The following is a 16,505-nucleotide window of genomic DNA, read 5'->3' as shown; positions in this document are numbered from 1 at the left end:
GTACCTACCCGTACATAGGTTGAAATAGGCCTGAGAAATCTGAGCCTGGTTCTGTCAGAGGTTTCTTCCTGTTGAAAGGGAGTTTTTCCTTCCCACTGTCGCCAAAGTGCTTGCTCATAGGGGGTCATATGATTGTTGGGTTTTTCTCTGTATGTATTATTGTAGGGTCTACCTTACAATATAAAGCGCCTTGAGGCGACTGTTGTTGTGATTCAGTACGGTATAAATAAAACTGAATTGAGTGTGTGTGTGTGTGTGTGTGTGTGCATTTTATGAAAGTATGTATGCATAATATCTCTTATTAGTACTGGGTTACCCTTTGTTTCATTTGGATTTACTAGCACTTTAATACTCCATGCTTAACTGATTTGCTCTTTAGTACTTATTATATTACTTTGTCTTTGTGAGTTTCTATAGACAGAGTCTCTATGGGGTTGATTAATAAATTCTAGCAGATTTCAAAAAATAAAAGCTGCTTCATCTAAAGTCAGATCATTCTGTACACCACTCAGACAGACAGTGGTTTAAGGAAAACATGTAATCACTAAAGACTACATTGTGGTTGTTATTTGTATGCCATTGTGCCTAACCTTTCACCGTGGCTATTTAGAGGACAACAGGAACTTGCACAAAAAAAGCCGCTTAGATTACACAGAAACAGTTGTGGTAGTTTCATGTGGTAGTTTCACTTTGTATAGAAATATAGCATACAAAGTTACATTTTATGTAAAATAATGGTTACTCAGAAAAGTTCAGAAAATGCCTCCAAACTCATTAGACAGAAAGACATAGAGAAGAACATCAGGAAGAAGACATTAAGTAAATAAATTATTTATTCAGTTCGTGAAAATCCAATCCAATTATATAATAGGGAAGTTAAATACACTACTCAAATGAAAGGAATCCTTGTTTGTGTTAGGAATAAAAGGCTACATGGAAATAGAAATTATAAACGTGTGTTATTGTCAGGGTTATATTTTATGATTGTCATTTGTACTTAGAAACATATAATCAGTAATGCTTAGAGATATATAATTGATTGTATATTGATTGAAGGTCTCATCCTTAGTAAGGCTCTGTGTACCATGAGATGGGAGGACGTTCTTTTTCGGCGCTTGTATTGATGGTCTCATGTGTTTCTAGTTCCCTGTTCTATTGTATATACTTTATTATTCTCTTTTGACTTGTTTGGTGTGTTGCCTCTGACCCAGTTCAAACAAAAGGATGTCACGTCATTTGTTGGAATTTAAAATTATCCGCGTACTTACGTACTGCTGCTCAATTCTTTGTTGCATTTTTCACTTCATCATGCACCAAATTCCTGATGAAAAATCTTGACTGCAGGCAGGCCAGATCAGCATCAGCTTGACCCGATGTTTTATATTCTGTTTGATCCTTGTTTTGCTAAGGGTTTATATTGTTCCTGTACTTTTTAGTATATTTAGTTCCTAGTGTCATTAGAGTTTAGTTTTCCCATCCTCTTGTGTCAGTTCTCCTGTATTACATTATTTGGTGGATCTGTTTTCCCATTTAGTCATGTAGTGTCACTTCCTGCTTTATTTTGAATTATATTTTGTGCTTTGGTTATAATATTGCTTTCTTGTCATTCATGATTTAGCTCAGGTGTATTTTGTTTTCCTCACTTTTCTTCACTTCACCAACTGTCCTTGTATAGTGCTGTCTTCCAATTAGCCTTTGTCAGAGTTTGTGTTACTGTTCCTCATGTGTTCCTTGTTCCCTGTGTCTTTGTATATATAAGCTATTATTCTCTTTTAGACTTTGTGTTTCACTTTTCTGTGCTGGATTTTTTTATGTTCCCTGATGGACATTTCTAACAGTCTAAACAAATGGTGTGCCTTTTGTTGAATCTAATACAGTGTCTTAATTTTGGGTCCCCAACATTACATTTGACCCAATTCTTTACGATCTACAGACTTGAAACAAATCTAAATTTCACAACAAGGAATTCAAACCTTGCATAGTATAATAAAATTTCAATTTACAGAAATTGGACATAGTCTTTTAATTCAATTACAGATTACTAACCTGTTCCTTGGTAGTACTTTGTGCAGTTTCCATATTTTATATCCTCTTGCTTGATGTCAAACTGTGGGAGAGCAATCTCATCCATTTGAACTGGGTCAGACTGCCACATGAACACAAGATCACTGGTGGTGTAGCCAACTAAAATATAAAAATTAGAATCATAAATTTTACAGCATCAGCATAATAGACATAAAAAGTACACAATATAATACATAATATCAATAGTTTACATTTTGACTTCAATTTATTTTTTAATTTCTTTGTTTCAACTAATTTTGCCTTCTCCCACTGCAGTATACCATTAGATGAGTATGTTAAAATGGGGATAGCAGCCCCGAAATCTGCTGGAAGTAATTTAAAATCAAGATTCCAGTAGCTACTGGAAGAAGAACAGAGCTCTTTATATTACAGCACATGTGGTAGATTTCATGAAATATAACATACAAAGTACTGAGCACTTGTTGGCCCCTTTGACTTCACTCTGTGCTCCTAAACCATCTTGATTGGGCTTTGGTTTCTCTTCAGCACTGTAGCCAGGCTGACAAAAAGTCAGAGAACTGTTGAGCCAACCATTCCTTTAACAGCTAGTAATGACTTCATGAACTTCTTCACAAATAAAATTTTAACCATTAGAGAAAAAAATGACTCATAATCATCTCACAGATGTAACATTATCTACAGCACCATTGATATTCATTAAGAGTCTTTTTCTCCAATTGATCTTTCTGAGTTAACTTCAGTAATTCATTTCTCCAATCCATCTAATGTCTTTTAGACCACATTCCTATAAGACTGCTCAGAGAACTCCTGCCATGAATTTAAACTTCGATCTTAAATATGATCAACCTATCTCTAATAATCGGCTATGTACTACAGGCTTTCAAGCTGGCAGTCGTTAAACTTAAAAAGCCATCTCTAGAGCCAGCAGTCTTAGCTAATTATAGGCCAATCTCTAACCTTCCTTTCATATCAAAAATCCTTGAAAGAGTAGTTGTCAAACAGCTAACAGATCATCTGCAGAGGAATGGCTTATTTGAAGAGTTTCAGTCAGGTTTCAGAGCTCATCACAGCACAGAAACAGCTTTAGTGAAGGTTACAAATGATCTTCTTATGGCCTCTGACAGTGGACTCATCTCTGTGCTTGTCCTGCTAGACCTCAGTGCAGCGTTCGATACTGTCGACCATAATATCCTATTAGAGCGATTAGAGCACGCTGTAGGTATTACAGGTACTGCACTGCAGTGGTTTGTATCATATCTATCTAATAGACTTCACAGGTTTTCACTGCTATGCAGATAACACACAGCTTTATCCATCCATGATACCAGATCTCACACACCAATTAGTTAGCTGCAGGAATGTCTTACTCCCTGGAAAGCCTTTAGTTAATCCAAAATGCTGCAGCAAGAGTACAGACAGGGACTAGAAAGAGAGAGCAGATTTCTCCTGTATTGGCTTCATTGGCTTCCTGTTAAATCCAGAATTGAATTCAAAATCCTGCTCCTCACATACAAGGTCTCAAATAATCAGGCCCCATCTTATCTTAATGACCTTGTAGTACCATATCACCCTATTAGAGCACTTCGCTCTCACACTGCAGGCTTACTTGTTGTTCCTAGAGTATTTAAAAGTAGAATGGGAGGCAGAGCCTTCAGTTTTCAGGCCCCTCTTCTGTGGAACCAGCTTCCAGTTTGGATTCAGGAGACAGACACTATCTCTACTTTCAAGATTAGGCTTCAAACTTTCCTTTTTGCTAAAGCATATAGTTAGGGCTGGATCAGGTGACCCTGAATCCTCCCTTAGTTATGCTGCAATAGGCGTAGGCTGCTGGGGGATTCCCATGATGCATTGAGTTTTTCCTTTTCAGTCACCTTTCTCACTCACTATGTGTTAATAGACCTCTCTGCATTGAATCATACTTGTTATTAATCTCTGTCTCTCTTCCACAGCATGTCTTTATCCTGTTTTCCTTCTCTCACCCCAACCGGTCACAGCAGATGGCCCCGCCCCTCCCTGAGCCTGGTTCTGCTGGAGGTTTCTTCCTGTTAAAAGGGAGTTTTTCCTTCTCTCTGTCGCCGAAGTGCTTGCTCATAGGGGTGTTGCTGTGATTTGGCGCTATATAAATAAAATTGAATTGAATTGAAAACGATATGACCTAAGTATTTCGCTAAGTATTTCCAATACTTGGTCAGCTAAATAAAAAGATGTCGCATTAAATAAAGTCTTTTACGTCACTGACACAAGACAGACGCCAATTATCAGCGCCGGAGAAGCGCCTGATAAGACATCGTGAACGCTTCCTGGCCATCCACTGTAGATGTCAGTGAAACTGTTGGGAAGACAACTTTGGAGAAATGTGAACATTTTATTTGTACTGTATAATTTGCAGATTCTGACAGAAATCTGCTACTATCCTTTGAAGCACCGCTCCTCTCTAAAACAGCAATAAGGATCATTATTAGGCCATATCTAAATAACAAAATAACTTTATAACTTAAAGCAAAATTGGAAAACATAAAGTCCGAAACAGTCAAACAATACTGTTTGCTCTGGGTCTAAACAGAGCGCGTTGTTTGTGACGTCTTCTTTTGCGCATGCGGGCTGCTTTGAGGGTTCACACTAGAGCGCGTTTGCTGTCACATTTTATTTGTAGTGTGAACAAGCAGACAAAAAAAATTGGATTTGATCAAAAAATCGGAATTGAGCATTAAGACCTGCAGTGTGAACGTAGCCTTAGCTGCACAGCTGTGACTTGTGACTGAACCTGATGATGGTTCAGTCACTTTGTAGACCAAAGTGTCTTTGTAGACAGTGTTTGGAGTCTGGCCCCATCCTCTCTCGCCACAAAACAATGAAACATCTGCTCGATGTCTCCTGCTCCTTCCTAAAATGGCTAAGCACACCTAAGAGACTGTTATTCAGGTCTCAGTGAGTAAAACATTGTTTGGAGAGATGCCATTGTACTGTGCGCTAGAATCAAAAAACAGCTTTCTTGGGTGATAAACTCCAAACGCTGGTAAATACCAGCACTCTATCCCCTCTATCAGTGGAGGTTCTAGCTTTGCATGGTTGTTTTGACCATGTCATATGCTGCATGAAAGCAACAAACCGCTCCTTCTTGTTTGGATTCCACTGTAGTGTGCATCTAAGAGAAGAAAGACGAGTCCCAGCTTGCCCTCGTTTGTTTCACAGAGGTGGCCCTGGAAATAAAAAGGGGAGAAGTGCAACCCAGCTCTGGGACTCATCCGTTATTTTAAAAAAATGTTCATCTTCCACTGATAATGCAGGATTTTCATCATCATTCATTGTCCTGAAAAAATGTGAATACAAGGGAATCCACCATTCAGACATCCCAAAAATCATATAATCAACTTCAAATCAACCTTTTCATTGAGGTGTACATGGCTTGTGCATTGTCAGAACAGTGAGGGTTTTCCATTCTCATTTGTCTTGAAGCTACAGACTATAGGCTTATGGACTTTACCTAAGCAAACGTTACCCACCAAGACACATCCTAGATCTTGCAAATGAAGTGTTGAACGTCCATCTCCCCTTCATGCTGCAGGGGAGATGGACGTGCCGGCATAAAAGGCTGTGCTGACTGTCAATGTTGTTGTTGTATATGTGTGGCTGGCAGCCGGGACACTGCAGCCGAGAAGTGTTGTAACAGCAACTGTGAAATAATAAAAAGTAAATGCTGAAAAGCATGCAAACATTGCTGGGTCTGTCGTGGTTATGTTCCATCTATAGCTGGACTCATAACATTTTAATGCAGCTTTGCAGGTGCGGGCAAGATGTCCAGATGATGAGCAGCATCTGAAACAATTTTGTTGCTCTTTTAAGCAGGCTTTCTAATCCTCAGTTGTTTCCAATCTAAAGCCACAGCATTTCCTCAGTGGATGAGGCTTGTAGTGTACAGGCTGTGTCCCATCATGCTTTAAACAAGCTATAGTTCAGCCTCTTCTTAAAAAACAAAACCTGGACCCAACTGTTCTGTCCAACTACAGGCCAATCTCAAAGCTTCCATTTCTATCTAAAGTCTTGGAGAAAGTGGTCTACCTACAGTTGCAGGCCCACCTTGATTTTAATATGATTTCTGAAAAATTTCAATCTGGTTTTAAATCACTACATAGCACTGAGACGGCACTTTTAAGGATTTTTAATGATATTCTTTTAACTCTGGACGCTGGCAGCCCTGCTGCCCTTTTATTGTTGGACTTGTCAGCAGCTTTTGACACGGTCGACCATGACATCCTGTTATCACGGCTAGAATTTCATGCTGGCCTAAAAGGATCTGCCCTACAGTGGTTTCGGTCCTATTTGTCAGAAAGGTCTTTTCATGTCAATATGGGCCCTCACAACTCCAAAACAGCCCCTCTTAAATACGGTGTACCTCAAGGCTCTATTTTGGGTCCTGCCCTGTTCGCACTCTATTTGTTGCCATTGGGCTCCATCTTCTCGCGGTACAGCATTTCATTTCACTGTTTTGCTGATGATTTGCAGATTTATCTACCTTTAAAAGCAGGGTCAGACCATCCCCAGCTCTTATTACGCTGCCTTGACATCGTCAAGGCAGCGTAATAAGAAATGACAACTGAGGTTGTCATTTTTGGCAACTTTAATCATATCGACAGCACTCTGGGCGCCCTTTCCTCGTATTGTAAAACACATGTAAAAAACCTCGGTGTCTACATTGATGGTTCTTTTAAATTGAATAAGCAGGTGAGTGCAGTAGTTCAGTCCTGCTTTTTTCAGCTAAGACAGCTAGCCAAGGTAAAGCCATACCTCCCGGCTAACGTCTTTGAGCGTGTTATTCACCTTTTCCTTACTTGCAGATTAGACTACTGCAATTCATTGTATTATGGTCTAGATCAGGCCACCATCCATCATCTTCAGATGGTTCAAAATGCAGCTGCTCGCCTGCTAACTGGTACCAAACGGAGAGAGCATATAACCCCAGTTTTAGCTTCTTTACACTGGCTTCCTGTCTCCTACAGGATCCAATTTAAAGTTTTACTTTTTGTTTTTAAGTCACTTAATGCCCGAGCCCCTCCTTACCTGTCTGAGCTCCTCTCTGCCTATGCTCCAGGAAAGACCATGAGGTCTAGCTCAAAATTAATGCTGTCCATCCCACGGACTTATCTCAAATCCCGTGGTGATAGATCCTTCTCTGTGGCAGGTCCCAGACTCTGGAATAGTCTCCCCTTAAATATTAGATCTGCACAAACACTTGAGCAATTTAAATCATTACTAAAGACACATTTTTATGCCCTGGCTTTTAACACACTATGATCCAAGCATTTTGGTCTTATTTGAATCAGTTTTAGTTATTGTTTTAATTCTTTTATTGTCCTATTATTGTTTTTTATTGTTATTATTGTATTACATTGTTGCTTTTTAATGCCATTTTTATATTGTTAAGCACTTTGTGCAGCATTGGCTGTTTGAAATGTGCTATATAAATAAATTTGACCTTGACCTTGACCTTGACCTAGTGGATGGGACAATATTTATTTGGTTCATCTTTAGCTGTTACCTTCTGATCTGCAGCTGACTAGACAGTAGTCTTTTTACATCGACACTGGTTTCCTGAATTTTACAGTCTTTAAGAAAAGCCTCTCTAGCTTGGGAAAATAGTTGCTTCGAAGTACAAAGCTGGGATCATTCCTTGTCTTGGCCTGGTGGCAGATAAACTGAGTAAAGAAAGAGAAGGGAGGATAAGATACATGATACTCTTCCTTATACTTTGATCCTTGAGAAATCCATTTGTCCTGCAAGCTGCATGGCGGCTTCTGCACAATGGGGCTAATGCCGCAAGCAAGTCCAACTCTTAACTGGTGGTAAGGTTTAAATCCTTTATTGTGGTAAGGAAAGATGACGTTCATGATCTGTAGGTTTCTGGACAGTCATCAAATTGTGATAATTGTGACTGACAAGCTCTCTATGTGCCAAATGTTTTGCCATGTCCATCACACCTGCACTGGATGCATACTCTTCGTCAGGGGACTAGCTGCATATTGGTTTTCATTTGTTCATGACCTGCTCTGCCTCCTGAGCTACAGCAGCCTGCGGCCTTTAATGTGTCTACCTTGGCAATGTCTACCTGGGCAATGCAGCTGCTGACTTCTTTTCAAAATGCAGGGCATCTAAATTAGCCTCCAATCTTGCTTTGTAAACCTTGATGGCATTTTCCCTTTCTTCAAATGTTTCACAAGCTCTTGCAGCTTCTGCCAATGCTCTTGCTCATGCCGCTTTAACACCCCCAGATGATATTGATGGGCATTTAGAACCAGAATGTCGAGAACTGATGCCTTATCTTTAATGCTCAGTGATTTCTTCAGTGAAGGGCTTCTCCAGCATGTCTTGTCCATGTTTACTGTTCACTTCAATGAACTGCGATGTAGAGGGTGGGCCATTTATATGGATACACCGTAATAACATGGGAATGGTTGGTGATATTAAAGTCCTGTTTGGGGCACATTAGTATATGTGAGGGGGCAAACTCCTCAAGATGGGTGGTGACCATGGTGGCCAGTTAGAAGTCGGCCATCTTGGATACAACTTTTGTTTTTCCAATAGGAAGAGGGCCATGTGACACATCAAATGTATTGGTAATGTCACAAGAAAAACCAACGGTGTGCTTGGTTTCAACGTAACTTTATTCTTTCATGAGTTATTTACAAGTTTCTCTTTGTTCACAGCCATTGACATGTCGAAGAGGTTAACACGTGAGGAGCGGATCGAAATTGTGTTGATATCTGGTGAACGCAGTAACTGGGTCATTGCAGCAGATTTCAATGCAAGACACCCTACGAGACCACCCATCTCCCATGCTACAGTTAGCAAACTGCTTGCTAAGTTTCGTGAAACTGGTTCAGTGTTGGATTTGCCAAAATGTGGACGCAAGAAAACTGTCACTAATGAAGAAACATCAGTGGCTGTCCTAGCTTCATTCAGCAAGAGCCCACAGCGTAGCACTCGCCGCATGTCACTGGAGAGTGGCATTAGTCGAACATCCCTTCGGCGGATATTAGCTACTCACAAATGGCACCCTTACAAACTCCAGATACTGCAGCATCTCAACGAGGATGACCCAGAGCGGCGCACAGAATTTGCAGAATGGGCAAAAAAAAAATTGGAACAGGACCCTCAGTTCACGCAGAAGATTTTGTTCAGTGATGAGGCAAACTTTTATGTGAATGGTGAAGTTAACAAACAAAACCACTGCTATTGGTCTGACACTAACCCACATTGGATGGATCCCTCCAAGACTGTTGGAACAACAAAAGTGATGGTTTGGTGTGGTATATGGGGTACAACGATAGTGGGTCCATTCTTCATCAATGGAAACCTCAAGGCCACTGGATATTTGAAATTGCTACATGATGATGTGTTTCCCTCTTTATGCATTGAAGCTGGCACATTCCCTGAGTTTTTCCAGCAAGATGGTGCATCACCACATTATGGGTGCCAGGTCCGAGCATTCCTAGATGAACAGTTTCCTGGAAAGTGGATGGGTTGTCGTGGGCCAGTTGAATGGCCCCCAAGGTCTCCCGATCTGACCCCCTTAGACTTTTATCTTTGGGGTCATCTGAAGGCAATTGTCTGTGGTGTGAAGATACGAGATGTGCAGCACCTGAAACTACGGATACTGGATGCCTGTGCTGGCATTTCTCCTGCGGTGTTGCTATCAGTGTGTGAAGAGTGGGAGAAGAGGGTTGCATTGACAATACAACACAATGGGCAGCACATTGAACACATTTTATAAGTGGTCAGAAACTTGTAAATAACTCATGAAAGAATAAAGTTACGTTGAAACCAAGCACACCATTGTTTTTCTTGTGACATTACCAATACATTTGATGTGTCACATGGCCCTCTTCCTATTGAAAAAACAAAAGTTGTATCCAAGATGGCTGACTTCTAAATGGCCACCATGGTCACCACCCATCTTGAGGAGTTTGCCCCCTCACATATACTAATGTGCCACAAACAGGACTTTAATATCACCAACCATTCCCATGTTATTACGGTGTATCCATATAAATGGCCCATCCTGTAGTTTATCCAGCTGCATATCCATCTTTTCACTGTACTGCTTTCCTTGTGTCTGCATGTGTGCGTAGGTCCACAATTCAGTAGCAAGCCAAACTCCATGCAAAAGAATACAGGAGTCAGGATGTAGCATCCCAGCTCCCGATGCTTTATTTTACATTGCACCGCCACATACCATTAAATCAGAGTGAAACTAAAGCATAAAAACAAAAGAATACTATAGTAAAGGGATTAATATAATGATATAGTACAACACCATATGCATATGTTTGACAGTGCTTTAGCTATTTAGCGTTAGCTGGTTAACAAGGAATTTTTCAGATTTATAACCATGTTCAAAGTTCCCCAATCGCAGCCTTTGCATCAGAAATTTTGTTCTCTCGTTAATTATTTCATTTAATTGTAGTTTTAATTTTAAAATATTGCAAACTTTCCAGGTCTTCTTCACATTCCTACAGAGTGCTGAAGTTTTGAAATGTATCATTAATTCTTATTTTTAATACCTTTTAAGTTGTCAAAGAGTAAATTGGCAGAGAGTTAGTAATTAAAATGCAATTTAGTAGCGCGCTGTGTTCAACACTGCTGATATTTTTTTTTTCGTCTCATCTCTACAGCATAGCTCTGCTCACTTACCTTCCACTCCTCACCCCAATAAGTGAACAAAGCTGACCAAGTCCTTCAGAAGCAGCTATACCCATGGCTGCATCGGAGCTCTAGTTCCTCTTATAGTATATATAGTTCTTTTGTATTCAGACGGACAAACTTCAGATGGTTAATGAACTCGAGGAGTAATGGTGGACGAGCAGAGGAAGACAGCCATACTGATAGATGCAGCTATAACAAGTGTCAGCAACATCAGCTGGAAGGAAGGCGAGAAGCTCAAGAAATAACAAGGGTGGAGAGAGCAGCTAGATCAGATGTGGAGGGTGAAGGCAACAGTGGTCCCAGTGGACACCCAGTCTGGGTGAGTGAGTCCAACGGATCCTAGGAACAACACCTGAGATCTCTGTTCAGAAAAGCAGCCCGAGGAACAGGTAAATAAGTAAGTAAAGATGACCAAAGATAGTGTGCAGCACCCTCTCAGGCCTCCGAGTGTGCTCTGAGTGTGTGTGTGTAAGAGAGCAAGAGTGAGAAAGAATTTTATAATAAACACCTTGTCAAGTGATTCTTTGGTATTATTCAAGACAGCAAGTTCAAGAGTGCCCTTTTTCACTGATATTTGATAAGAGTTGTCTTAAGAGCAGTTATATAACAGTGCCCTTAAAATTATTTTATTCTATTATTTTTTGTAGCATGTAGGAATATACTCACAACTCTCCAGCTGCATCTTGCATAGCTGTGTGTCCATTGGGAAAAGCGTGAGATCCAAGGGACAAGACAGTGTCACCGACAGCCTGCATGTGTAAACAGAAAACACACAACAGGCTCAACAGGACAAAGAAAAAATTGCCCTATTACTGTATAATCCTTTTTAAAAAATAAGTTAATTTACCAGCTTTTTATGCTAACAACACATCCTAAACTCTTTCTTACTGATTCCAGATATATGTAGAGCGAGATAGCAAAATTAAAGTTCTATGAAAAATAATATTTAATATGTTATCTAATAATAACACAAATAAAACATAACTAAGTTGTTAGGTGGAAATTTTCTCAAGTATGAAGAAAAATGTCCTCATGTGTTGCTCTGCCCCTCTTTCCCTGCTCTCAACTTCTAACGTGTTCGAACATCCATACTGCCTAAACAAATTTCACCAAAAAAAAAACTTAATTACGTTTGGAATTAATCTTATTAACAGAACAGCTATTAATATCAATAAACACATACAAAAATTGACTTTTGAACAAAAATGTTCTATGGAGAGATTCGTTTTGTAAGGGAAATTACATTGTGATTTTTATCATTGCTAAAACATTTTGTGGCTTGTAAAAAATTCCCCTCTCTCACAGTATTCATCCTTCAAACTCGGGTCCTCTACCAGAGGCCTGGGAGCTTGAGGGTCCTGCGCAGTATCTTAGCTGTTCCTCAGACTCCACTCTTCTGGACAGAGATCTCAGATGTTGTTCCTGGGATCTGCTGGAGCCACTCGCTTAGCTTGGGGGTCATTGAGTGCTGCAATTACCACTGGGACTACTTTTACCTTCATCCCACATCTTGTCGAGCTCTTCTCTGAGCCCTTGGTACTTCTCCAGCTTCTCGTGTTTCTTCTTCCTGATGTTGCTGTCATTTGGTATCACTACATCTATCACTAGAGCCGTCTTCCTCTGCTTGTCCACCACTACTATAACTAGTTGGATAGCCATCACATTTTGTCCGTCTGTATCTGGAAGTCCCACTGGATCTTAGCACAATCATTCTCTACCACCCTTGACCTCTCCCATTTTGACCCCGGGACTTTCAGGTCATAGTCGGCACAGATGTTTCTGTATACTATGCCGGCCACTTGGTTGTGGTGTTCCATGTATTCCCTGCCTGCCAGCATCTTGCACCCTATGTGCTGGATTGTCTCAGGGGCATCTTTACACAGTTTGCACCTGGGGTCTTGCCTGGTGTGGTAGATGGGTCTTGTGGTCAGAGCTTGTTTTTGTGCTGCCATGATTAGTGCCTCTGTGCTGTCTTTCAGTCCAGCTTTATCTAGTCACCGGTAGGACTTCTGGATGTCAGCCGCTTCCTCTATCTGCCGGTGGTACATACCGTGCAGGGGCTTGTTCTTCTATGATGGTTCCTCCTCTTCCTCGGGTTTCTGTTGCCTGAGGTATTCACTGAGCACACAGTCGGTTGGGACCATCTTCCAGATGTACTCATGGATGTTCATTGTCTCATCCTGGACCGTGGTACTGACACTCACCAGTCCCTGGTGCCTGACCCTCTGCGGGTTCTAGGTGGATGGGACTGGCCCCTTTTGGGGTCCCTGGGGATCAGAACTGTCTGCCCTTAAGTTAGCCATTCTGGGTGTCTCTCATTTACTAGCAGCTGGTTCATTTATGCTGCCAGACACTCATGCAGTGCAGTCAGTTTCTTCAGCCAGTAGGCATGAACCATGTCAGGACCTAGTGCTGACCAACTCTTCATACTGGAGACCCTTTCTTGAATTTCTGTCACTGTGATGGTTACTGGACTCTTCAGGGCGGTTGCTGTGGTCTGCTCTTAAATCCACTAGCCACCGAGCATTGCCGTTATGGGTTGTATCCATTTCTCATATGCTCTTCCAGTATTGCTCCATCTCCAGCCTTGGTGGTGCTGTCCTCATATTGTTCCCCTGCCACTAAGAGTACACCTTGGATGGTTCTGTGGAGAACAGCTGGTTTATTCTCCTGCCTTTGATCTCTCTAGTGTACCTCTTCAAGCAGCTGGCCAAGGCTGTGAGTCTTTGCTTGGCAGTTTCCAAGGCCTCAGATATGGACAGCTTGCTGTACTTCTTAGGCACCTTCTTCATTGCCCATTTCTGCAGCTCTGATAGTTGGCTTACTTCCCTCCATGCTACCTTGATCTTAGCCTCTAATCATCTTCTCCATGGAGGGTACTGCTCCTTGTGGCTGCTCAACTTGTAGCCAAGCATCTCACTGATTACTGCTGCCGTGGTGTAGATCAACTTGTTAGTCTCGGTAATGGTGGTGGTAGGTATAGTCAGCAGTGCTGCACTTACATCATCTAGTAGACCTTCAGAGGGCACCTCACATAATCTTGGTAACCGGCTACAGTAGCGAGCTCCTCTCGCACTCAACGATCCTTCTTCCATCGCACTTGGGGCTTCGTACTCAATCCCGGGTGGGGGTGAAGCTATCTCCCCCCTGACCTGTCATCTGTGATATATATTCACAGAGACAAAACTCCACAGCATGTGCTCCTATATTAGAAACATACTATAACCCTGCAGTTACCACAGACGTGTTCAGCACACTGACAACATATGTGTAGTGCTATACTATTCAATGAAGCCTCATCACTCTTTTTCCCAAATGTGAGAAAAATAAAATATTCATATTTTGCATGATCTAATTTAAATTCAATCAAGACTAAAGCATATTTCATAGAAGATAGCAAAAAAGAAAGGCTGATGGTAAAACCTGTCACATTGATAGATGCCTCTGATTTTAAGCCTCTGGCCGTCAGTTACTAATACTTGTCACCTACCATTTGACAATTTTATAGGCTATGCCAGACCATATATTGCCACCACTGTTCTTAATAGTGATGCATGTGAATTATTTAATGCTACAACAGTGCCACTGTTACTGTTCTAATCCCTCAAAATAGAAATGGTTCTGATTTTTTACATAAAAAAAGACATTTTCCATCTTATTCTTTCTGAAAGCAAGAGCAAGTTAAGAACCAACAGAATTCAAACTAGGTTTACCTAACATTTTATATAAGATCAACAAGGAAAAGGCTTATGTGCTCAGGGAGCACATAAGCCTTTTGTTTGTTGATATATCACCATATAATACCTAAAAGTTAACCAATTTTTTCTAAAAACAGCTTAGAGTCACTGAAAAAAAGACAAGATTAAAGTCGCTTTTAAGAATCAATAATTTCTCCATGACCCTCAGAGAAAGACAAAAACTTTAAACTGTCTCTGAAGTCTACAAACTCTGCTACAAACTGAGGTCAGTGGGCTTTTCTGAAAATGATAACTTTATTTTCCAGACAACTGATTAGTTCTTAGGTGGCGATTCTGCATGTATTAATGACTTCTACAACACTGTTCCAGGTCACCTTGGGTGTACAACGAACGGGTACTCATGAGAGCTTTCAAGAGAAACAAAGCTCTCTTGCTCCCCTTAAGTGTTTGCACCTTCTCGATTTACACACTACAAGCCACCTTTTCATGCACCATACTAACATGTTAACTTTTTGTAGGGCTAAATATGTATGGCTGAGGCTCATGAGAATCACTCACTTTTTTTAAGAGACCAAAATGTGATTTCTTAAACATAAGTCATGACAGGATAATCACAGTGATTGTCCAATTCATGGCAATCCATCCAGAAGTTATTTTCTTCAGAATATTAAAAGGTATTCATTGTTTAAAAAGAATAAGGCAAAAAAAAAAAAAAGGATTATGGATCCCATAGATTGATTAAAACAGATTTAAAAGCACACCTCATGCTGATCAGGACGTCTCCATTCCTGAAGATGAAGAGCAGTATATTGTCTTGTGTGACATCATGAAAGTTTGCATTTTTTTCATTTGCAAAGAAAAGATCTGGTTTCCATAAACACTGGAACATTTTGGGATCAACAGTTAGTGCTTCACTCTTATAATCTGTAGGAAGCTGTAGACGAGGGTCATTCCATCTTTGTCGAAGAAATATATTTACTCTGTAGTCCTGCAAAGACAAATATTGTATTAATAATTTGCACTACATCAACTCCTACTTGTTAGGGCTAATATTTAAAATGAAACATATTGTGAAACTTTTCTTTTTTTTTCTGCCATTTTTCTTAAGTCTGGTCATACTTGTGCAATCCTATTTTTTTCCATATGTCACCAATAAACAGCTGTATCCTGAGTCAGGCTAAAACAGTAACATGTAGCAAGTGTCTGCTCAATTCTTCAGTATTAATAACACTAATGTAGTTATGTTGATTCATTCATTTAACAGAATACAGTGAATGACTATCATTAATGCAATGCGTATTTGTAAAAATATACAATCTGCATCTTTATCTTATCTGCATCTCTCCAACATTTAGTAGTTTGAGCCAAATTCCATTAATCTAATGTCCATTGTTTGTAGCTGTATTACCATAGTCGTCTCCTGGATAGACCCAAAGCTGTTAATGAAGATGTTCACTCTGGACTCAACTGGGATACCTGAGATATAGACACAAAGACACAAAGCAATATAAAGTAAGATGATTCTAAAAGAAGGGCGTGCATACTGAATAAATTAGTAAACATTCTTTTACTGGTTAGCAAGTTACCCCATGTGATCATGCAAACACAGGTAAAAACAAAACAAAACAAAAAAACGTGCATTTTTACAACTTTAAAAAAGGATTTTTTTTGTCTTTTGCATTGGTACCAAACAGTACATCTACACTGGAATTTTACATGAGATTCAGCCTTTTTAGAAATAAGAAGACACAGCACAGCAATAAATACCCAGCCAGCTGTCAGCTAACAGTCCCTCCTCCTTCTCTTGGGGCTTATCTATTTTCTACTACAAGCACACTCCTTTCACTCAATTGCAGAGTGTCACCAAGAGACGGTGCTTTCTTAAAAAAAAAAGAAGAAAGCCTCAGTATTATTGTGAAGTCTTTGCCTTATAATATAAAGCCCATTGAGGCCACTGTTTTGATTTGGTGCTAAATAAATAAAACTGAACTGAATTTCACATTGATATTATAGCTTTCATTGTAAACCTCTTCACCCATTAAAAAATGAAAATGTAAAAAT

The 16,505-nt window shown here is 40.2% G+C and overlaps 1 protein-coding gene across 2 annotated transcripts in view; it reads right to left on the bottom strand.

The window, feature by feature from the left end:
• The window catches only part of LOC134628868 (glycine receptor subunit beta-like), a 57,980-nt gene that overhangs the window by 26,243 nt on the left and 15,232 nt on the right, over positions 1-16,505 (bottom strand). For both annotated transcript variants that reach the window (XM_063475660.1, XM_063475661.1), the window contains exons 4-7: positions 15,853-15,920; positions 15,206-15,432; positions 11,413-11,495; positions 2,047-2,184 (exon numbers count right to left, since the gene is read on the bottom strand). In XM_063475660.1, the coding sequence (XP_063331730.1) occupies positions 2,047-2,184; positions 11,413-11,495; positions 15,206-15,432; positions 15,853-15,920 (516 nt within the window). The remainder of the gene's footprint in view (positions 1-2,046; positions 2,185-11,412; positions 11,496-15,205; positions 15,433-15,852; positions 15,921-16,505) is intronic.

Source organism: Pelmatolapia mariae, linkage group LG6 (assembly GCF_036321145.2).
Source record: "Pelmatolapia mariae isolate MD_Pm_ZW linkage group LG6, Pm_UMD_F_2, whole genome shotgun sequence".
In the NCBI taxonomy this organism is placed as follows: Eukaryota; Metazoa; Chordata; class Actinopteri; order Cichliformes; family Cichlidae; genus Pelmatolapia; species Pelmatolapia mariae.
Note: the sequence above shows the minus strand (reverse complement) of the source record. Positions and strands in the feature narration are given on the sequence as shown.